The 23,678-nt window shown below is 37.1% G+C and overlaps 1 protein-coding gene across 4 annotated transcripts in view; it reads right to left on the bottom strand.

Moving 5' to 3' along the window:
• The window catches only part of ano5a (anoctamin 5a), a 29,036-nt gene extending 5,814 nt beyond the window's left edge, over positions 1 to 23,222 (bottom strand). Inside the window, exons 1-12 of one of the 4 annotated variants that reach the window (XM_046858849.1) lie at positions 22,993 to 23,222; positions 17,315 to 17,376; positions 8,590 to 8,697; positions 7,887 to 7,955; positions 3,572 to 3,856; positions 3,274 to 3,393; positions 3,004 to 3,119; positions 2,782 to 2,916; positions 2,599 to 2,704; positions 2,448 to 2,508; positions 2,150 to 2,301; positions 1,443 to 1,523 (exon numbers count right to left, since the gene is read on the bottom strand). In XM_046858849.1, coding sequence (XP_046714805.1) covers positions 1,443 to 1,523; positions 2,150 to 2,301; positions 2,448 to 2,508; positions 2,599 to 2,704; positions 2,782 to 2,916; positions 3,004 to 3,119; positions 3,274 to 3,393; positions 3,572 to 3,856; positions 7,887 to 7,955; positions 8,590 to 8,697; positions 17,315 to 17,376; positions 22,993 to 23,062 — 1,365 coding nt within the window. In that variant the 5' untranslated portion in view covers positions 23,063 to 23,222. Of the gene's footprint in view, positions 1 to 1,442; positions 1,524 to 2,149; positions 2,302 to 2,447; positions 2,509 to 2,598; positions 2,705 to 2,781; positions 2,917 to 3,003; positions 3,120 to 3,273; positions 3,394 to 3,571; positions 3,857 to 7,886; positions 7,960 to 8,589; positions 8,698 to 10,363; positions 10,570 to 17,314; positions 17,377 to 22,992 lie in introns of those variants that run through there. The other 3 variants (XM_046858850.1, XM_046858851.1, XM_046858852.1) reach the window with 3 other exon arrangements.
• Between the last annotated feature and the right edge of the window lie 456 nt (positions 23,223 to 23,678).

Genomic DNA, 23,678 nt, shown 5'->3' with positions numbered 1-23,678 from the left:
AGTCAAGCGTGCAGCTGCCAAGATGCCACTTGCCACCAGTTTGGCCATATTTCAGAGCTGCAACATCACTGAGTGCCCAAAAGCACAAGGTGTGCAATACTCAGAGACATGGCCAAGGTAAGAAAGGCAGAAAGTCGACCACCACTGAACAAGACACACAAGCTGAAACGTCAAGACTGGGCCAAGAAATATCTCAAGACTGATTTTTCTAAGGTTTTATGGACTGATGAAATGAGAGTGAGTCTTGATGGGCCAGATGGATGGGCCCGTGGCTGGATTGGTAAAGGGCAGAGAGCTCCAGTCCGACTCAGACGCCAGCAAGGTGGAGGTGGAGTACTGGTTTGGGCTGGTATCATCAAAGATGAGCTTGTGGGGCCTTTTCGGGTTGAGGATGGAGTCAAGCTGAACTCCCAGTCCTACTGCCAGTTTCTGGAAGACACCTTCTTCAAGCAGTGGTACAGGAAGAAGTCTGCATCCTTCAAGAAAAACATGATTTTCATGCAGGACAATGCTCCATCACACACGCCCAAGTACTCCACAGCGTGGCTGGCAAGAAAGGGTATAAAAGAAGAAAATCTAATGATATGGCCTCCTTGTTCACCTGATCTGAACCCCATTGAGAACCTGTGGTCCATCATCAAATGTGCGATTTACAAGGAGGGAAAACAGTACACCTCTGAACAGTGTCTGGGAGGCTGTGGTTGCTGCTGCACGCAATGTTGATGGTGAACAGATCAAAACACTGACAGAATCCATGGATGGCAGGCTTTTGAGTGTCCTTGCAAAGAAAGGTGGCTATATTGGTCACTGATTTGTTTTTGTTTGGTTTTGAATGTCAGAAATGTATATTTGTGAATGTTGAGATGTTATATTGGTTTCACTGGTAAAATAAATAATTGAAATGGGTATGAATTTGTTTTTGTTGTTGCCTAATAATTATGCACAGTAATAGTCACCTGCACACACAGATATCCCCCTAAAATAGCTAAAACTAAAAACTACTTCCAAAAATATTCAGCTTTGATATTAATGAGTTTTTTGTGTTCATTGAGAACATGGTTGTTGTTCAAATTAAATCCTCAAATAAAATTAATCCTCAAAAATACAACTTGCCTAATAATTCTGCACTCCCTGTATAAGAAATGTTTATATATGTGTGCTTTTAATATAATTTTTTTGTTTAATATTTTACCGCCCAAATGTACAAATAATAGCTGTTCAGTGATGGGTCCTTTCCAGCAATTGATGTGTTAAAAGGTGGCTACTAAGAACAAAATAAGTGATTACTTGTGTACAAATTTTGTGCAATTTATAATAAAAGCTAGTGAGTATAGCTACAGGGTAGATGTCCCCATTACACTCTAAACTCAGTGCATATGCACTTAGAAAGCAATCAAACACAAAAAAGAACAAGCCTTTTGTTCATCTTGTGTAAATCTTACCCACAGGACTACAGTGGACCAGCACAAGATGACCGTGCCTAAAAAACCACTAAGTGTTTGGGGTATAACCCACTCCAACTCCTAAAGAGAACAGGAGTAAACTGATTGAAGCAGCTTTTGTTTAAAAGACGACCATATGATCCAACTTACAGAAACACCATGGTACATTATACCAGACTATGCACCCATTGACAAGAACTTTTCCATTAATTTATAACTGAAATAAGGGACATTATTATATTACACACAAAAATAATTAAGGGGAGATCTAATATACAAAAGAAAGCTTGAGATTTCAAATCGTATGAGTCAGTCAAAATATTCACTGCCTCAGTCTCATTTAGTAAAGGCTCTTGTTCTGGTCAGGGTCATGGTAGATCCAGAGCCATTTCAGGAACACTGGGCATGAGACTGTAATATACCCTGTATGGGAGATCAGTCCCTCATATGGCACCATGCATACGTGCGTTAACCTTGTGCCAATATACTGTATAATCGAATAATCCACCTACTGGCATGTTTTTGGACATCGACACGAAAAAAAACTGAGAACTCAGAGGAAACCCATGTAGGCACAGTGAACATAGAAATTTAGTTTGAACCATAATAATAATAATAATAATAATAATAATAATAATAATAATAATAATAATAACAATTGAGTACTTATAGAAATGTCATTGCTTATCATGTGAAATGAAATATACCTGCGTCACGCGGTTTATCCGCCGACTGGTGCATTTGGTCTCATACTCAGGCCTTAGCTGCAGCCGCTGCTGCTCCTCCTCAAAGTCCACCAGGTCCCACTCGTACTTCAGCCTAGCTTGTCGCCGCTTCCAAAACTCCAGGAACAGAGTCACTGCATAAAAAGCCAGCACATCAATAAATGCTCATCAAGGGATGAGTTCTGACAATGTTTTTGATCTTGTTATTACCAAACAATTTTCTTATGGTGGTGACAGCAAAAAAAAAAAATCAAGAGAAATAGTTATAACCATGACTTACCCCATATACCCATAAATATAGCAAAGAACACTGTCGCTGTGTTGTCAAAAAGATGCGATTGCTATCAAAAAATAAAAAAGGTAATTTTAATTTAATGTTCTCACTAGAGAAATATAACAAATAAAATAATTATTATAATCGTGGCACTTGCCCAGGTGGAGTTGCAGGTACTGTTAAGCTTCCAATAGCCACATTTCTTATCACAAAGCGGGCACATAACAATCTGTCCTCCAATGTTTTCATCACAGACTTCCTTACTATAAAACATGGCATATTTTAGTACTTTTATTTTGCTTTACTACAATCATTCTTTCTTTCTTTCTTTCTCACTCACGTCCAAACAACTTCATCATAGGTCGCCAGTCCATAAATGAAGCAGATAAGTCCAACCAGCGCAGCGTAGAACAGCATTTCTGTGTAGAAACCCAGCCATGCAAAATAGACCCCAATCTTTTCCCCATAGTATCGCCTACAGAACAGAACATGCATGGTTTTAAAAGGGCTGAATAAAAAAGGCAATAGCACATGGACATGCTTTTCTTATTGTTGCTCTCACCGGATAAGATTGAGTGGCTGCTCCTTGTAGAAGCGAAGGAAGCGAGCCCAGTATTGGTAGAGGCTAAACCTCTCATTCTCACAGTTAGGGTCTCGAGACCTTGTCCAGTATCTGCACTAAATAACATAATATACACAGATTTTTCTTCAGCAGATTAAATGCAATCATGTAATGACAGTGTGTTAAATAATAAACTTCTAGTCTTATGATATTATTAAAGTGCAGCACAGTGTGTACTGAGGTACTCTGTGGTCTTTGAAAGAGACTTACATCATGCAAAGGAAAGGCTGAAGTGTAGGTCCCGTTGTTAAGTAGCCGTTTGATGCCTCTCTTGTCCTTGTTGAGTTTATCTTCTTTATTGTAAGGGCACCGAGAGAGGATGTAATACACCTGCAGACATTTTCATGTCAGCTTAATGGTTTTTGTTCATTTATTTACTCAATTTCTGATCCAAAATGGTGTTAAGAATAAATATTAAAGACTAAAAGATTATGAAATCAAATAAGCAAAAAGTAAGAGAACACTAGTTAAACATAATAGATTATCTATTTCGTGTAGGGGCCCTTACTATCCTGTTGCGTGTGGAGTTAGGAAAGAAGGTATCTTTGTTGTCGATGAGGAAGAAATCAATCTTGCTCTTGTCAAAGGTGGCAGTAAAGTAGTCTGGCTCAGGGTGTATGACTGAATCAGGCAGGCGGAATGGTGTGAAGAGCCAGGAGGCAGGAATCTCACTGTTGTCAGGGATGTCATTGACTTTGAAAGGCACTTTAATCTTTAGAACATCAGCATAGGTGGCCAACACCTCCCATGGGACATGGATCTTTAAGAAATACGTCTTCCCATCCTCAGATTCCTAGAAAAAATAACATTTTGGAGATTTATGCAGAGCTGTGTCACAGGGTTAGGGTAAGAAATATAAAACAATAGCAACAGAGTCCAATGTTTTAAACATAATCAGCATTTTAACACAGCATGGCCAAAACACAAAACATTTACAAAAAGATCTGGACATTCCTTCTAATAATTGAGAGTTGAGGGGGTTGTACTGAGGAGCTCAATTAAGCCTGGTGTGTCACTGGGGTGCCTCATTTTTACCAATTGTTTTTCGGAGTGAAATGTAAAAGAAATAATTTCTGTGTAACGATATTAGTACCAAAGGTCCTTATGAGTTTTCTGAGCTCTTCTGGACTGTGATAAGGTAAGTCACGTTTTATTGGTTTAAATGACATCACTGGAAGCTTTTCACAGTCAGATAGTATTGAACCTATGGGAGCTGTGTAAGAATGCGGGCTTGAACATGCGCCGTCAATATGCGTGAAAAGAGCTCATAACGGCAGTTCGTTAAAATGCAAAAGGAACAGCCCATTGCATAGGTTTTCTTGTTAATTCCTCCAATTTTCGAAGGATACCACCCTTCCAACCAGTATTGGTGTTCGTTCCATCACAACCAAGAACATTAACCTCATCGAAGCCACCTTTGAGTTGGCTCATGATGTATTAAAAATAGCAGTGGTCTCATCATGTGCAGAGCAAGAGGATGGTGTGACATGACCAACGTATTAAGAGTTTGGTTCAGCCACAAGTGATAAGTGCTCTTCTCTAACGATGCCTGTATGAGAACGACCATTAAAGTATAAGCTTTTAATTGGATCATCTGTAGACCTTTTTTAATTCCGAGCAACTTGGTGCTCGAGAATATGAATCTTTGTCCTTGGTACAGTTTCCTGGGCAAACTTTTTGACTCACAGGCCACAGACAGAGGGGCCGGGCCAGGAGATATATATACTGTGTATATATATATATATATATATATATATATATATATATATATATATATATATATATATATATAGTATAACATTTAAGATTTGGCCTGTAACATGTAGCAAAGCATGACTATCATTATCAAATGCATTAATTAAATTAATAATTAATTTATCAAATTTCAGTTGAATAAACACAGCAGAAAAACACATTCAGTTTCAGTAGGAACAGTGTTGTTAAACTCCTTATTTTGCCAGTTCATCAAAGTCTGGAGTAAGATTTGTTGTGGCAATTCTCAGGATAGATCCGAGATGTTGGTCAGTTAACCTGGATCTGTGAGGGGCTTTGTTGATGTTCATGACGCTGATTGTCTGCTCACATATGTAGGTCAAACCAAACAAAGTCAGCATCTTCTGTGCTGTCTTCCGGATGTTTGGAAACATTGCTTTGTTAAATGAAGCATAAAAGTCAGTCAGTTTAAGAGAGCTCAACTTCTCCTTTAAGACGGAGTCAGACTAAAGATCGATCAGTTCCAATTGCACTTGGCAATTGCAAAGTGACGGCTGATATTGTACTCTTTGAAAACCGCGACCGTTTCTTAGCATATTAGGCATACAGCCTTTGACTTCAGTGAAAAATATTTTGTTGTCCACTCCGTATTAAACATTCGGCGCTCACTATCCACTTTTCTTTTCTTTGATAAGCTTATTTTTGCAGAATGGCTCATAAGAGAAGAAGAGAGTAATACACACGAACAAGGTCAATGTAGCTGAATTGCGACATCTTTTGGGGAAACGTGGGCATTACAGGAGAAAAGTAACTTGAACAAGGTTTACCCGTACCTATTTTAATGGAATTTTGTCACGTTCGGCGGGCCGAATTCATTAACCCAACAAGCTGTGTGCGGCCTGCGGGCTGTAGTTTGCCCATGTCTGGTTCAGAACTTTATTCATCATTGCAGCAGCATGTAATTAGTTGAATTATTCTGTAATGTGTTACTCATGGAATAGATGCTTTATCCCAAATAACATCCAGCTTGATTGCAACTTGTCAGGCTACAGAAGAAAAAGCTGGCTCCTAGTAATTTTGGGACGCTAAGCCAATATGCCGATGAACTTCTAGAGAGCAAAGGAGAACATCTTTCTTTGTTGGGAGATTAACTTTGTCAAAAATCCTTAGGGTTTTCATAAATAATCGAGCAATGGTTTACACCACGAAGAACGAACTTCGAAAGTGACATTCTGTTGACTGAATGAAAATCCAGAGCACACAGCCAGGAATGCTGTCAAATGTTAAGAAATAAAAGCTCAGTAAACAAGTCAAAGATACAGTGCTTGAATAGTGAGGAACCAAGAGTTTCACTGAAACCGGCTAACAAAAGAAGCGAAAAGAGGCGTGTGTGATTTGTGGTGATGCAAACGTGGAAAGCTATAGTGAGAACGTCAGGGGCGCAAGTCGAAGCTTGTCCTGCTTGTCTCTGCCTGCCAGTGCGCTGGTGTAGTGTAGCGGTGGACAGTTGGGGGGGTCACAGTGCAACGCAACAATGCTCTGCTACCGCTACAAGCCACCAGGCGAAGGAAAAGACGAGAACTGAAAGGGCTACAAAACTGCTTAATTGTACTGAATTTGCCCCCTTTTTCGGCCCCCAGAGGAGGCATCCCTGGCCCTCCCCAGGGGCATATAACTTCTATTTTGCGGCTTAAATGTCCTGTTTCATCGCAAGTGACATCTTACCCAAAAAATATGGTCGCTTTAACCGAACTAAAATTAATGACAATTTGGTATTTTTAGGCAAAAATTCTCACAGAAGATATTATCTGATTTTAAAAAAAATGTATATCTGTAATGCCCATGTGGGTGGGCCACTTTTGCCGGGTATTACATTTCGCTCCAAAATAAAAGTGGCAAGATGAGGCACCCTAGTGCGTCACTGCTTGTAAGAATCTACACTCATTTTACAAACAACCAAACCCACTTCAGCAGATCAAAAAAAGGACTTTTGGCAAATGCTATAATGTTCCTTAGTATTTAAACAGTTAAGTTAAAATCTGCCAAATCTTTTGACTGTTTTTGCCAAACAATTCTCTCTTTTGTCACCAGGGGGTGACAGTACACAAAAAAGATCTAGGGACAAGAGCCAGCCCATCCCAGCTGTGATGCAGAGTGTTTAGAATATAACAGAATAGGAACATTGTATAAAATCATATCAACACAACATACACTACATGGCCAAAATTATTTGAGTTAACTTTTAATGACTGCCAGTTTAAAAAATCTAAAAATTCAGTTCCAAAATGATAGAGCCAAATCGTCAAGTGCTAGAAATTTCCCCACTGTGGGACGAATAAAGGTATATCTTAAGTCCTGAAGCACACGTCACACAAAATTGCCAGTTCTTCTATGAAAATTGCCTGTGGATGCAACAATAGCACAAGTCATGTGCATCTGGAGCTTCATGGATGGGTTTCTATGGACAAGCAGCTGCACACTATTTTGATTTTTTAATCAGTGGCCACAACAAGATTACGGGTGCTGTCGTATCATCCTTTCCATTTAAAGTGGGCAGGTTAGCAAATTGTAGGATACATTTTTAGTAGAATCCACATAATGCTTATACATTTGCTACACCAATCATTCAAACCAGGTCAAATGGCTACTAACCACTTCATATAAAAAGAATAACAATAGTTCCTACATAACTGTTAATTAGCACAGGCTTGAAGCATTTACATAGTCACAAGACTAAAATCATTCGTTTTTTTCTCTTATTTCAGTTTCAGAAAGTGATTGACACAAACTGAGATATGCACACATAAACTCCATATTAACACCTACGATTTTAGAAAGGGATAGTCAGCAAACACATATGGATGTTAATATCTAATGTCCAAATACCTCTGACCACAGAGCATATCAACACTTGTACTGTATCCACTGTATCTTTTTTTTTTTTTACATTTTCTACTGTCTAATGCTAATACAATAGAATATTATATATAGTGAAAATATAGTAAATGAAGTTATAATAAAATACAGTTTATTATTTTAAGCAAGCTAACTAGTTTATTGCCTGTAATATTTGCATTATGTGGAATATACATGACATATTTTATACTCACCGATTTGTCTTCAAGCTCCAGCTCTAGCCCGGCCTTTTGCAGATTAGCTTCATACTGTTTCCTTCTTTCCTGTGTCATTAAATATGGAAAGGATTTTAAGATTGAACTAAGATGTTAATATAGTCACACTCTGTATTATTTTGATTTCCAAATGGACTCACAGTAACACACTTACAAAAGAAAAATAATGGGTGTAGCATATCCCAGAATTCTAGAACTGCTATGTAACCCTAAGTGGGATCAGCATTGGCACTTCATCCACAGTGAGCTTTTCAATCTTGGCCAGCATTAAGAATTTCACTAATTTGTGCTTTGATGCTCTTTGATGTATCAGTGAGTCTTGAGTGCCCATGACCCTGTTGCTGGTTCACCCATTGTAATTCTTTGGACCTTTTTCGGTAGGTAATAACCAGTACATACTGAGAAACATCCTGAGATTGTGAATATGTTCTAACCCAGCTGTCTAGCCACCGATTTGGCCCTAGTTACAGTTGCTACGATGCTTACACTTGCCCATTTCTCCTCCCTCTAACACATCAAATTTGTGAACTGAATTTTCACATAATGCTTAATAAATCCCACCCACTTAGAGGCCCCTCTGTAATTAAATATTCATGATGTAATGCTTTGGTTGCCAGGGAGAGACAGTGTTTACATAAAAATATTCTTTATAAAAATAGTTACAAAAACATGTATGGCTCACCTGTTTTTTATCTCCATCTTTCTCATCAACATAAGAAAGAACAAAATCTATTCGTCGAACGCCATCTCTGAAGTAAACAGAGTCTTTACTTTGTTGTTGTTTATCCACCTGCATACAAACACAAATTGTCTGTTAGTCACAAATTGTTTTATTAGTATGAGATGATTTTAGTCATTTTAGTAACAATAAATGAACATTACGGTCAATTCGGCACACCAAGCAGGTTAATTCAACACTTATTATTCTGAATCTACATATCATCAATACATGGATTGCATACTGGTTTCCAAATAGGTCTTCATATGATTAGCATAAAATATTTCAGGAGATATAACCCATCTTCTAAAACTATGAGCTTAAAAATTCATGTAGTGATATTACACTTTGGACATTTCTTTTCACTTACCTAAAAAAGCACCAGCAATTTAAATACAATGTAAATAAAAATACCGCCTCTTTCAGTTAAGTTGTTATGCTGCACTCTGCTACAGGTTGTAACTTTGGATCTCAGACATACGACTGGGTAAAACACTCCCTTAATTCCAACTTAATTATGTGACGAAAGTCTCCTGAACCCTGAGATCAGCAGAGGATGTCAACAGTAAACAAATGAGCACTTTTTTCCTTTCAAATGAGTTACACTGTTTATGCTTTCTGCTGCTACAGAAAAATCAACATACTAATATATTCGCTAAATCTATGACTGTAACTAAACATTCCACTGTAATCAGTCGGTACATAAGCTGATATATAATATAACCACTATATGGCTCACTGTTACTAACGAGCCATTACCTGTTCCAGCATCAATTTATTTATTTGCTAATAGTAATTAATAAAGGTATTTTCTCAGAACATAGTGAGTGTTTTTCTTCTTCTCTTTTACTCTCTCTTAATGATTCTATGTGTATTTATCTCCTAATCAAAGATTACTGTGCCTGTCAGCAACAGTGGAGGAGGTGTTGCTATCCACTCTTTAACAATAGCATGGTTTCTAATTATTGGAAAATGCACATGTATTTCTTTAGACAACATTTTATAATAGAAGCAGCTATATATTTTTTATCTGCAAATGAATACGCATTATCACCTAAATCCAAAATTATATTGCTTGGCAGCATGAAACCAGTATCAAAATATACATCAGAAGTAAACCTGGTACACAATTATATTTAATCAAACTATATCATACCACAGCCTGAACCCTATACTCTTTTGATTAATTCAATCATCCTGGATGCTGAGACACACAAAACATATTTGGTTTAGACATAACAGCAGGTCAAACTGTACAGTCAAACCCACTTTTAGAAAAATACCTTGGAACTATAGACTATACTGTTTCATGCTCAGATTTCTCTAAGTATATAGTGCAAAAGAAGGGATCCAATGTTTTGTTCTGCAGCTGTTTCTCATAGGCTATAAATAGCATATAATTGTACAGTGCAGCTATACACCATACACTATCCACTCCAGTGCTATGAATGCACAATGCCTGTAAGTTTCTCTTCAAGCTTGCTGAACATACGGTATATAACTAAACAAACTGGCTGCAAAGCAGTGTAATGATATTCACCTCTCTATTATCTTTCATCTATTTCTTGTGCTAATTTTTTCCAGGATACAGTTATATAAACAAAACACACACAATCTTTCCCTTAGTCAGCTCAATCCCTGCTATGATCTTATTTACTATGCACATTCCACACAGCCTGAAGGAAAACAGGATTCTAGGGGATGGAGGAGGGGAGGAAGACAGTAGAAAGCAGTTTACCTCCTCCATGACAGTCTCCTCGACAAGACGCTTCATCACATAAGTGCTGCAAGATTGAATTTAACCGGTACGCGTTCTTCTCCCTTGTCTTACAGTCAAAGCACCAAGACTAGTCACCCCTAAATGCTGCATTCACACACACACAGATCTGCTGCATTCCATTCGACTTACTTAGCATGTGTGAGCAGAGCAAGCTCACTCCTGCCCAGTCATCCACAGCAGAGCCAAAGAAGGGGTTGGTCATTGACGTCAACATGCAGGCAAAGCAAAGTGGCCACTGCCCTGATTGTGATTTGAAAAAATATGCCAACAGGAGGCAGAGCAGTGAGGTACAGCATTCTCTGCTGCAAATAACCACTATTATATACACTATTTCCATTAAATTACATTATCTATGTTCTTCTTTTTAGTAATTGACCTAGGAATAAAGGAAACACTTCAACACTGTGTGGGGAAAACCCTTGAAAGTAGCCAAGCGCAGAAAGGTGATGTCATTATTCTCTAAATAGTGATTTATGTTTCTTGGGGTATTATTTAACCCCAAGATTTGAATACATGTTGTGCCTAAAATGGAACATGCAAAGGGGATTATTGAAATGGTGGCGTATCATCCCTATGTACAAATGTGTTTAGAAAATGCAGATTGTCTCAGATTATTTCACATCATCTATTGCTTGTACTGTGTATACCTTTTATTACAATGGAATTATATTGGAATATATGTTTTGCACTCAAAATGACAACACAGCAAGAGGGATATTTTCACCACATCGTTATATAGATTACACAACAATAAACATTTTATACTAGCTTTTTTTTTTTTCCTTTTAACAAATGGCTAAGAAGTTTTGTGCTAAATAAGAAGTAAAGAAGCCTATGCCCTCCAAAAAAACATCACACACAGCTTGTATAACAAATCCTTATGTACATTAGCCATCCACCCTTGTTAGATGAGTAAGCAACAAGGGTGTTCCCTTCCCTACTCCTCCCCAGTACTCTTATTTAACCTAATTATACACTGTAGATTGCACGCATCACTATAGCTCACTTTTTGTCAGAAAGCACCCTTAATTTTACATTACCACAGGAAAGGTCTAAATTTTGAAAAAAAAAATGCACAGATGGATCACTGGCCAAAGCTGTGCAACTACAGCCTTTTAACTATTTCCATAATTCTTTTTTTTTTTTAGTCTACCATAAGCTAAACTATAATACTGTATGGAGGTTAGTGGCACCATATGGAGTTTAGAGAACTGCAGTTAAGTCCACATGCCCCACCCTGTGCCACACAGGAGAACTTCTTCAAATAACGGACACATAATAATTATGCAATGAGGCACTATAAGAGACTTGTATAGTAAATAATGCATGCTGAAGTTGTTTCATGTTTAAAGGGAGCTTATCATCAGGAGAAGGGAGGATCTCCGTATTTAGGATGAGAGGACTGAAGTGTGGTCTAATGCATGATACTCTATTCAGATTTAAGTGCAGTGCGCGTGTGTGTGTTGCCGCTCATTAGATCCTGCTAGTCCTTCTACCTGAATGTGTGAAAAAAATAACAGGGAATGACTACTCCATAATTAGAAATTTGTGTGCCAGTTGTGTTCTTATATTTTCCAACACAACGATTCATCACAACAGACCTAGAGGTCACAGAGCACAGCCCAAGCACACAGTACACAGATCACTAAATAAATATAAGTTTTATTACGATTTAAGCATTTTTTTCTAATGAGAGTTTCTGTTTTGTATTTAGTGAAGCATTATGAGCCACCATTTATGAGAGGTTTTGTAATATCGGCTGCGTGTTGTAATATGAAGGATTCATATTTAAAGCCTTTAAGTGGTGTTAAAGAGGAAATAAATATCTTTTTGTGTATTTCATCACAGCCTTGCTTAGAAGTCTCCTGCTGTCTGGGACAGAGTTCATTAATCTGTGTTTATCCAGGGGTGTCTAGAAAGGACCAATGTGCATTCAGGTTCTCATTCCAACCAACCAAGCAAGGGCTCCGGTCCATAGCGATTTATAATGAGCGTATCAACATTAGATTTAAACAGATAGACTTTGTTGTTCCCCTTGCTTGGTTGGAATGAAAATCTGCACCTACACCAGCCCTTTGTGGAAATGACTGGACACCCCTGTGTTATTCTTCACTAAGCTATTGAAATTTTGTGTTTAAGCACTCAATAAGCCATACGAAAAAAAAGACCTTACTCAGGTTAAAATTGAAATAGTCATTTCAACTGTATCTGCAAACAATATACTGTAATGTGCAATTAAACTGAAAAATGTTAAGTTTGTAAAAGTTCATTTACATGAACACAAAAACAGTATGAAGTATTTAACATAATATTATCTTTTAAAAGTATGATGTAAGCCATTATAGTCTTTTCTGTGTAGAAATACATACACAATATCTTAAAATTGACTAAAAATGGGTTAAGATTATACAAAGAGCCACATGAATACACATAAGCCCCTGCACTTCACTGATCACTCAAACCTGTCTTTTGAATAGAACTGGTACACAGCCTCAACTCAACAGCACTCACTGTCTTAGTTTGTTCTCTTTAATGGTTTTCCATGTCAGGTTATGTTCTTTGTCATTGCTTCATGTTTGGTTTTCATTTAGTTTATTTTGTATTGTTGCAATATATTTAATAAGTGATCTGAACTTGCATTCGCGTTCTCATTATTACGTGACAGAATTTAAAACCTAAACAATTGGTGTAGCAGAAAATGTCTTTGGTATCCAGGAATTCCTACTGGCGACGAACCTAGAAAGGCTTTAGGAGCAACAGTGAAGGACGAGTACGATTAGAGCCACCCTGGAGTGACCTGAATCCATGTGGCTTTTCATGGAATTTTTTATAGAGGGGCTGGTCGACCAAAAGATTTTACACCGTCCTCAACTAATGAGGACATAGCTCTGTCTGCCATGCTTAACTGTTACTGCCTAATTGCTCTGTTGAGAACATTGCCACCACCTTTTGCCTCATGAAGGATGTCAGACACCCCTCTAGCTTTGCAGAGAACATTTGTCCCTCTTTTGGCTATGTAAAGAACATCTGTTCCACCTCTGATCACACTTACAAAAAAAACGTTTGTGTATTGGAAGCCACTGGACTATGTCTCTCATCAGCCCCTGCATGTCACATGAACATGCCAATGATCACTGACACCTGTTCCTTCTCATCTCTGATGAGCACTTGTATATATTTAGCTTTCATGTTTTTTTTTATTCTTGTTACCTAGTTCATGTTTTCATTGACTTTTATTGAATAGCTATAGTTCAATAAATATAACAATTTACACTCATATGGTTTGAATGTATTATAGTAAATCAATCTTTCGCAATCAGTGTAATTAAAATGTAAATGTTCATGTATTATTCCAGAACAACACTGCATGCTATGAAGCAAACAAGCCCAATATTTATCTCACACACAAGCCAAATAAAGCATTCAGCATTCTGGCCAACCACCAGTCAATTCAACCCTCTTTACCGTGGCGTACCCTGGAGCGATACTTCAGAAACAGAGTTCTTTTCCTCCAGATCTGTGGGGAAACCAGCTGAAGTTTAAAAAATACAGGAAGACACACGGTAAGGCATAACAGTACCATACCTTTATGCATACATACTGCTTTAACGTATACCACTTACAGTAAAATAAGGCACATTGAAGCTAATTTATTGCTTCATCTTTAACATTTTCTCATTCCTATATTAGGTATGTAACGGAAACTAGAAATTGTCAGGGTGAAAAATTGTGTAACTATAGGCCAACCTTAATTTATGCACGGTTTTAGGTTTTTAAGTTTTTGTTTAACTTTCAGTGATAAAAGTGGAAGATTATATGACTCATACCTATGCCAATAACAAATAGTTAGCAACGTATTGGCACCAGAAATAGGCACAATCTGAACACAAACTACCACACGGAAACTGTAAGGTTAATCTGTTTTATCTCTGCAATCTTCAGCCCTTCACGGTCTAAGCAATCTTATAGTGTTGTGCTGGAAAAGCAGGAGGGAATGTGTTCATAGGAAATCTGACAAAACTCTCAAAAAGAAACCCAGTGATGATACACGGCACGATGAAGGAATAAGGTTGAGAAACACCAAATCAGTTGTTTATCTGTCTCTTAAGCATGCCAAGAGCAAGATATCTAATCAAGGACAAAACTCGGGCATGCACAGGAATTTCACAGTCAGTTTCACAGCATTAAAAGTAAAGACTTTTGACAAACAAAACTGATTTACTGTGTAAGCCATCCTTTGTTTTCCAAAAAGGTTACTACTTTAGAAATATCAGTTCCCTTCTAGATCCTCCAAAAGCCTACTGCTAGTTGACACATATCAATTTACAGTTAGTGAATGCACCGACCTGCCCATTCTTCTTTTATAACTCAGTATTTCTACAGTATAATAATTAATGTCAGTAAATATTGCTATTCTTTTACATACTATTGTGTATATGTTTACATGCTATATACACTGACCAGGCATAACTTTATGGCCATCTGCCTAATATTGTGTTGGTCCCATTTTTACTGCTAAAACAGTCCTGACCCATCAAGCAATCAATGGGACAACTGCAGTCCTGGATCACAACACAAGAGCTGCAGTTTTGGAGATGCTCTGAACTAGTCGTCTAGCCATCACAATTTTTCCCTTGTCAAACTCGCTCAAATCCATTCGTTTGCCCATTTTTCCTGCTTCTAACACATCAACTTTGAGGACAAAATATTCACTTGCTGCCTAATATATCCCACCCACTAACACGTGCCATGATGAAGAGATAATCAGCCTTATTCACTCCTAACGGTCATAATGTTATGATGTCATAATGTTATGCCTGTTCGGTGTATGTTTGCAGCTGAAATAAATACATTTTTTATTAATTTATTTATTAATTATTAAGCAAGCAAGCTCTTTTCATGTAAATATATCCTCTACAAATGCTTGACAGAATACTAACGCTTTTATGAACTAACACGATTAACACGAATATCCTATTCCTTAAATTGGATATGTAAATGCTCCTACAAATGATTCATGAATATATTTGTTTAAATGCAACTTGATTAAGACCCAAGAAAAATGTTTTCCTCTTGCATTGTTCATGCCATGGTTTTGAATATTTTCCCAGCACCATTGTTGCTATTTGGATGTGTTTTTATAGTCCCTGGTGGGTTACACTGGTGATATTTAAGTTTAAAAGTAAACTAATCTTCCAAATGTACAGCACATTCCTCACAAAAAAATTCTCATTTAGTAGAAATAATGCAAATGATATTACTCTAAAGCTTATAAAAAGCTACATTAAAAAATTAAACTTTACTCATACAGGCAAATGATTTGATTCTTGCATGCTTCAGCCAGGCTTGTCTTCCTGTACCTTACGTTCACCATCCTAAGGAAATGTTGTGGCTCCTAAAGGATACAAGTCTAAATGTCACTCTGTCCTACAGACTAAAACTAGGCAGTGAACATACATTCCACCACAAATGCATTCATAGCAGCCGAGCACCAAGTCTAGCATTTTAAATCAACTTATCCAGCAAAGTTCACAGCATATTTACCGTAACACTGAACTGATATTTATTTCAAACTACTGACTCTGAACTGCACTTTTTTGACACAGGCCTGCACACTATGCACTGCAAACCTTAATTGTATGTTAGTGTGAGAACAGCAAGCGCTTACACAACACATCACACAACAAGCAAAACCACACACCTCTTACCCCTGCAAAGCTTGAAAGGTGTTGGACAGGTTCAGTGTGTTCTTTCTCACATTGATCACACAAAAACTCTGAGGAATGACTTGAGCTCTTAGACACAGAGCCATTGCACTCTGAACAAAGACTTTCTAAAGACTAAGGAAGAAAAATTATACAATGTTGGAGTAAGCTAAAATAAAATCAGTGTAACTGATTGAGTGAAGCCAGGAATGAAAGAATGAACTGCTATAAAAAAGAAATGATAAATTAAGCATGAAATAAAAAAAATGCATAATGGACTTTAAATGATATAAATACCAACTGCTTGGATAACAATACGCTAATTATATCACTTATGTGTTTTAATGAATACTTTTTATTATTTTAGGATTTGGCAGTCGATGGTTAATTATGAACTACAGAAAAACAGGAACTTCCTCTTCATATTGTACCTCCCAATCAGAGGAGGCAATTCACATACAGTATGCAATGCACAAAAGGAAAAAGACTCCCAAACAACTAATTTTATACACAATGGTAAATCCTTCCTTAAATACTGCTCGAAAGAGAGTCTGTGCTCTTCGAAGTATTTGTCTTGTATTGCGCTGAAAAGTAAGATCATCCAAGCAATGACAGGGTGCTAGGAAAAAGAATGGAAATGGTAGCCATACTGATTTTCATATTCAAATAATGGGCAAGTCCAAGATGTGGGTTATTTTGCATGGCAGAGCACATTAATGAAAAGATATGCAACATTTGCTAAAGCTCAAACCTCATATATTATATTTGGTCAAGGTTTCAGAGAACGTTGTCATCAAGATATCAAGAGATAATAAATAAAGTGATCAAGCATAATAAACATGATAAGAGATTTTTAATTTAGTTTACCATAATGATCACTTCTAGCCTGCCAAAGGTTTATATACCACTCAGTAGAATATTATATGAGTAGAGAGTCCTGCAGGCAAGTTCAGTGCATTATTTCCTTGTATCATACTTAACAGTACTGAAGCATACATTTTGCAGCTCTATCTGGTTGAAGCTCTATTTTGCAAATTCATATGAAGGGAAGTGAAACTTAGCAGCACTTCCTGAAGCTAAAATTCATACAACATGCCTGAGGTCCCCCTGTTGGTGCAAACTGGGACATTGGCTTATAAAATATATAAAGTGATAACCTGTTGAATGTAGAGAACATACTGCATACTGAGTGTTTATGACTTACCTTTGAATCACGTTGCTTGAGGGACACGCTCTCTGAATTGGGAAAGAATCCATTGTTCTCCTCTATGAAAAAAAGAAAGCCAATTATCACATGATGCTTACAACATTCTTTCCAATTCATCATCTCCTGTGTCTTACTCATCTATATCATGTTTCAAGTTTGTACAGAAAATTAAACAGCATTTTATGCAATTTCTACCTAATAACACCGGAACCACTATCCTCTGATACTCTGAGGGGTATAATTGTTAGAACGCCCTGCTGTAAATAAAAGCAAAGGTCTTTAGAAAAGCAGATAATTAAATTACATACAAACATGATCATAAAAAGCAGCTGCTCAAATTAAACAAAGACTAGAATAAAACAGCCCTATCCTATCTATACCTATTCAAAGATGATATAACCATGACAAGCAGAAATGAGAAAACAGGGGAAAATAAGTATCTAAGAAACAAAAGCTTACTGTAACTACAGACCATATTATGGAGGGTCATTCTTTTGCAACAGTAAATTTACTCTAGACAAAGCCAGGGTTTATGAGGAGCTGCTGTCAAGCAAAGACGAATGATCACAGAACACAGAGGCAAAATGGGTGTCCTGGAAACCGCTAGTGCCATATAATCTGAATTTGTATCACAGTTAAAGACAGACGAATGAGGGGAAAAAATTAAGCAATTTTATACATTTTAAAGTTTATACATTTAAAAGCTCTCTGTGCAGCCTATGTATCATTCTTATACATGCTTTGGAACTGGCAAATTATCTTAAAATAAAAATCTGCTTTCCTGCTTTTTTTTTGTTTAGTTTTGTTTATTTACTCATGTATGAATTTCCTGTTGAACCAAGCCAGTGTATTTACACACATACACCTTAACAACTCACAAGTGGAATTTTTTTCCTGCTGGATTTCTCAGTGCAGCATTCTGACAGCAATCACCGATAATTGCCAGTAGAAGCTTAGTGGTGTTGTGGCAAGCCCTCCCAAGAAACAGTCACAACCAAAGACAGTAATATGAGAAGCTGCAAATACCAAAAAATTACATGAAACCAGGAACTTGAAACTGAAATGTGGAAGATTAACTTGTGTAGAAGCAAATAGGGGACTAAACCCCAAGGTAAAAAGAGGAAAAAGATTCCAAACACATGTCTCTAACATTTTTTACAGAACAAGATCTAGGCAGCTGCTTGACATGACCCTGATCTGTGTCTCCACCTCCAGTGAAAAACATAAAAATAAATAAATTGTAAATAATTACATTTCACCAACACTGTGAATAGGAAACAGATTGTGCATACACTCATGTGTAACTGGTGCCACAAAATGTTGTGCCATATACCATCCCCCTGTTTATGCACTTTTCTTTTTTTTTTAAAAGAATTTCTTAGTTGTTGTTGACTTTTCATGTTTGTGTGATCTCAAAAAGAGATAATGGTTCCAATATATAATAAAAATCGTTTTAATGTCATATCAATCCAATGCTAACATAATGGAAAAATGACAGTTACATCAGACTCGGTTTTATAAGTAAGCAACCTATAATCTGAGCAGTGCGTTTTGGAGGTTGATGATTTGGAACCTTGACAGTTTGAGCTGAATGTTCAAATGAGGACATCAGATTGAGCAGAATGTACAGATGAGGACATCAGACAGCTAGGTCTATCTAGCTAAACTTTAGATAAGAAACAAGAGCTCAATGCCAATGGTGCCAACTAATCAGAAGGTAGTGTTATGACACGTGTCATCCTAGGTCCATGGTCTCTTTTCATTTGGTATATGAATCTTAAAAAAAGAAAAAAAAAAGGCCTCTGGCACACTACTGCTCTACATTATTTACACTATCCAGAATTCACAGTTTGTTACCACCCACACATCATCAGATATGCATATATCATATGTCTATCACACTTGATGTTTGTGGAAATGTTTTTCATGAGGGTACTGCAATAACCAGAAACCAGTTTTGCTTGGATGAGAAAAGATCCTTGTATTCTCTTAAAATATGTGTGATGTATTACACATTTCATTGGTCTGATTAGTTGTCATTACAAAAAGAGTGAATGAAAATGCTATATTTTATTTGTCAGTATTGCCTTGTGTTAATTTCGAGATATGTCTTGGACTTAATTCTGTTTACATTTTAAACACACAGTCCACAGAGGTGGTTAGGGTTTGGGTAAATTTAAACTGTATTTCTTAGTAATTTCATGATTTGTCAGTGCACAGCACGGATCTTACTTCTCAGCTCCTGAAGACTTCAACTGCCATCAGTGTAAAGAAACTTAAGCAAGCAAACATAAGCTGTGTTAAAACAACACACCTTTACTTCAAACGTCACACTGACCAAATATGTCTGTTATGGTAACTATGAAAACTATATAACTATATAATCAGTGTTAGAATACTGCAAATCATATTGTTTGATAAGTATTTCTTGGCTTGATATGCACACTGAACAATCAATTCAGCATACTGCATAATGATGTCTCTTATACACGATAAAATACAGTTTATGGTTTGTGAAGGGTAATAAACTTTTCATTTTAATCACATCAACACACAGATTTTTACTTCCCTTATATCTCTAATCAGGACACACATGCATACACAGTTGCACATATGATACAAATATTCACATGCATATATTGCATGTATACCCAGCATATATAAAGCCTGGGATACAAATAGAGGAAACTAATTAACAGCGGAAAGCAAAATAATAATTAAAAACCCCTGCCATGAAACCTTTTTAAAAAATACTTTATTAATGCCAAAGAAAATATGTAATTTTCACATATCCTAGGTTATTAGGGAGCTGAAGTCAGAGCACAGGGTCAGCCATGGTACAACTCCCCTGGAGCAGGTAGGCATAAGCACCTTGCTCAAGGGCCCAGCAGTGGCAGTTTAACAATGCTGGGGCTTGTCCCCTGACCTTATGATCAGTAACCAAGAGCCTTAACCACTGAACCACCACTAAAACAAAAACTTATTATAGTGTTTTTTATATCCTTGCATCTTGTTTTCTAATGCTTAATATTAACCGATCGCTGTAAAAAGTATGCAATATAAACTTTAGTACAAATATGCAGTATAAACTGTAGTACAAGTGTCTAGGTAAATGAAAGTCTATATCAAGCATATCCACTTTTTCCATTCTATCAGGGATTTTTACAACCAAATTCAATTCATTTAGTGTCCTACAATGTTTGCATATTACATATACAGCAATATAACAAAGAAGACAACACTTCTCAAACACTAGCCTAATCTGCAGCAAATCAGCCCTTTTTTTTAACATGCATGACAAATACCATTCTCTGTATTCTACAGAGTGATGCAAGAGCAGAGTGCAGCGATGCTAATTTCAATCATTAGACAGACCATCTGTCTAAAAATAACCTATGCTCATTTGCGGTATTAAACTCACTTTCTTCTGTTAGTTCGCCTTCGCTTGCTCAGATGCAAAGAAACTATTAGTGGGTAATAAAAGACGTGTGCAGGAAAGGATTAGTCTTGTGTTTGACATGAATGCTATTATTATTAATATTATTATTATTTACCCAGTACAGCTCCGTTTGCTTTAAAACATTTAAAGTATCCAAAGTATCCCACATTGAAGATGAAATTATTGAAATGTCACCAATTATTTATACTTTTATGCTTACCAGTATAACAAGTTTAATCAAATTAAACAGCAATTGCATAATTTATGTCCATAAGTTTGATCATATTGTTGCCTAACTAGTACATAATCCTTTTGACCATAAACTAAGCTGAAAGTTAAAAAATGATTTGTCCCTGTAGATAATTTGTAAAATTTACAACTGCTAGTATCTCATAATCAGGCTGTGACACACCCTACAAGGTCACGGATGATACAGAGATGGCAGAGGATAAGCCACCAGAGGACAATTCTGCTGGGGCTAAAAACCATGGTGGCCTTTCTCAACACTAATAGCCTCATATTTCATATTGCTTCAGGATTCAGGAAGTCTTTGCTGCTGTTGCAAACGTCACCCCCCCACCCCCACCCCTATTGTCTGAAAATTATATTAACTTTTTTTGCTGGATATTAAAATAGTAATGAATCATATTTTGGTTGCAAATCTGACTTTTTTCTTTTTTTCTTTCCTCTACCCCCTTCTATCACCATAGCAACCACTGTGCAAGACCTGAAAACAGTTATGTAAAGCTCTATCTACACCTATGATAACAGTGATAAGAGAGTGCAAAGTATTGTCTGTATTTAAATGGTGAGGTGATGAAGTTCCAAGTGCCAAGAGGTCATGATCTTTATAGTTTCTTAACTGCAAAAATAAAATCAAGATGTGCAATGTACTGACTTCCCAAGCAGTCACCTCATGTCTTAAAATAACCATTATTTATTTCGCTTTATAGACTATAAAGATGATTAATACAAACAACTCGAAATTATATAATTGCAATGCAAACATGCTTAAGCAATAATGTTTTGTTGTTTTATCTGACGTGTCACTGCATGCAAAATGGGAAAGCTTAACCTAATCTCTGAAATCTAAGTCATGGCATCACTATTCTTAATAATTTTTAATAGTCCAAATATTTTGGATACACAGGACTAAAACCCTGGTGATGAAATATCACAACCTTTAACTAATGTGTACTGGAAAGTGTTGACAGTAAACGGTATTGTTCGGTTTAGTCGAGTATTGTGTTTGCTTTGTGTTTATTTAGAAGGGCTTGCCTAGGAGGTTGGCCGAAGGAATAGCAACTGCTATAGCTACAGCTTTGTGACAGAGTATTTCCAGAGAAAGAGAGAGAGAGAGAGAGAGAGAGAGAGAGAGAGAGAGAGAGAGAGAGCGAGCGAGCGAGAGAGAGAGAGAGAAAGATTGAGAGAGAGAGAGAAAGAGAGAGAGAGAGAGAGAGAGAGAGAGAGAGAGAGAGAGAGAGAAGGGGAGAGAGAGAGAGAGATTGAGAGAGAGAAAGATTGAGAGAGAGTGAGAGAGAGATTGAGAGGGAGAGAGAGAGAGAGAGAGAGAGAGAGAGAGAGAGAGAGAGAGATTGAGAGGGGAGAGAGAGAGAGAGAGAAAAAGATTGAGAGAGAGAAAAAAAGATTGAGAGAGAGAGTGAGAGAGAGAGAGAGAGAGAGAGAGAGAGAGAACGTCCTAAAAAAGACTGAGATCTTGGGCAGACAGGGTTTGAAATGGAAACTCATCCCCGGCATACTTTGAATCACAAGTTGGTGACTTGTTGCGCACGTCTGTAAAAAGCGCTCATTCTCAGCATATTTCTCTTACAGAATCCGTTATCCACAATATCCTAGTCTATTAACCTACACGCCTACGTCTAATTTACTAATATATCATCTAAACAACCTTTATACTTCAGGAAATATATTTTAAACATTCAGCATGTTTTGATTCTCCAGCGGCACGTTTGTGGTGTTTAACCATGAACCACACGCGTCAACATCATGACTATAGCGTTCTAATGGATAGTTTCAGCCATGGCGCACATACAGTACTTCCATTAATATACATACATACATATATATGGATATTAGTTACACAAAATAAAGTGTTTGTGGAGCTGTTTATTCAAGTCCCAACAGTTAGATATCAGGCGCAGTTCAACTTTCTTTCTTGTCTAAAGCACCGTTACCGAAACGTCTCGAAAAAACAGTAAAAGCGGGTAACACTCACCACCCTGAGAAGCGGTCTCACTCATTTCAATAAGCGTCTCCTGAGCTGACATTCCCTTTCCCTGACTCATGTCTGCTAAAATGTTTCAAAAGTTTATAAGAAGATACAGAAACTGAGCTCGTTTTCTACACTGTGACACTTTTCTCTTGCCCACGCCCCAGACATCCGCTCTCTAGAGCAGCGGCCTGTTTGCTAACGGCACTCACTCACTTCGCCTCACTCAGCGTCGTCTTACATGGGTATTTCAGCTAGAACACAGCCCACAAGCCACCCCCCACCCCATATACACACACACACACACACACACACACTGTGCTTTAAAGGGCAGTAGTCTACAAAGACGCCATGATAAAACAGAAAGTCTTCATTAGGGTTTAATTCCCTGATTTTCAGATCTTATCAGTTTCATACAAATAAAAATTTATTCCATTGTGTTTTATTTTAGGTTATATTTATTATAAAGGTAAAACACATGATTAAACTGCAAACCAAAATGATCCCTTTCCATGATTCAGTTCAAATGACAAATTTGATCTGTTATATCTTTCAGATAGGTGATTGACTAGCTATCTCTTTAGGTGTGTGTGTGTGTGTGTGTGTGTGTGTGTGTGTGTGTGTGTGTGTGTTCTTTATTTTTTGTTTCATGCATGGGACAAGTTGTATATGCATGTATAATTTGTTTAATA

The sequence above is a fragment of the Silurus meridionalis genome, chromosome 10 (assembly GCF_014805685.1).
Source record: "Silurus meridionalis isolate SWU-2019-XX chromosome 10, ASM1480568v1, whole genome shotgun sequence".
NCBI classification, from domain to species: domain Eukaryota; kingdom Metazoa; phylum Chordata; class Actinopteri; order Siluriformes; family Siluridae; genus Silurus; species Silurus meridionalis.
Note: the sequence above shows the minus strand (reverse complement) of the source record. Positions and strands in the feature narration are given on the sequence as shown.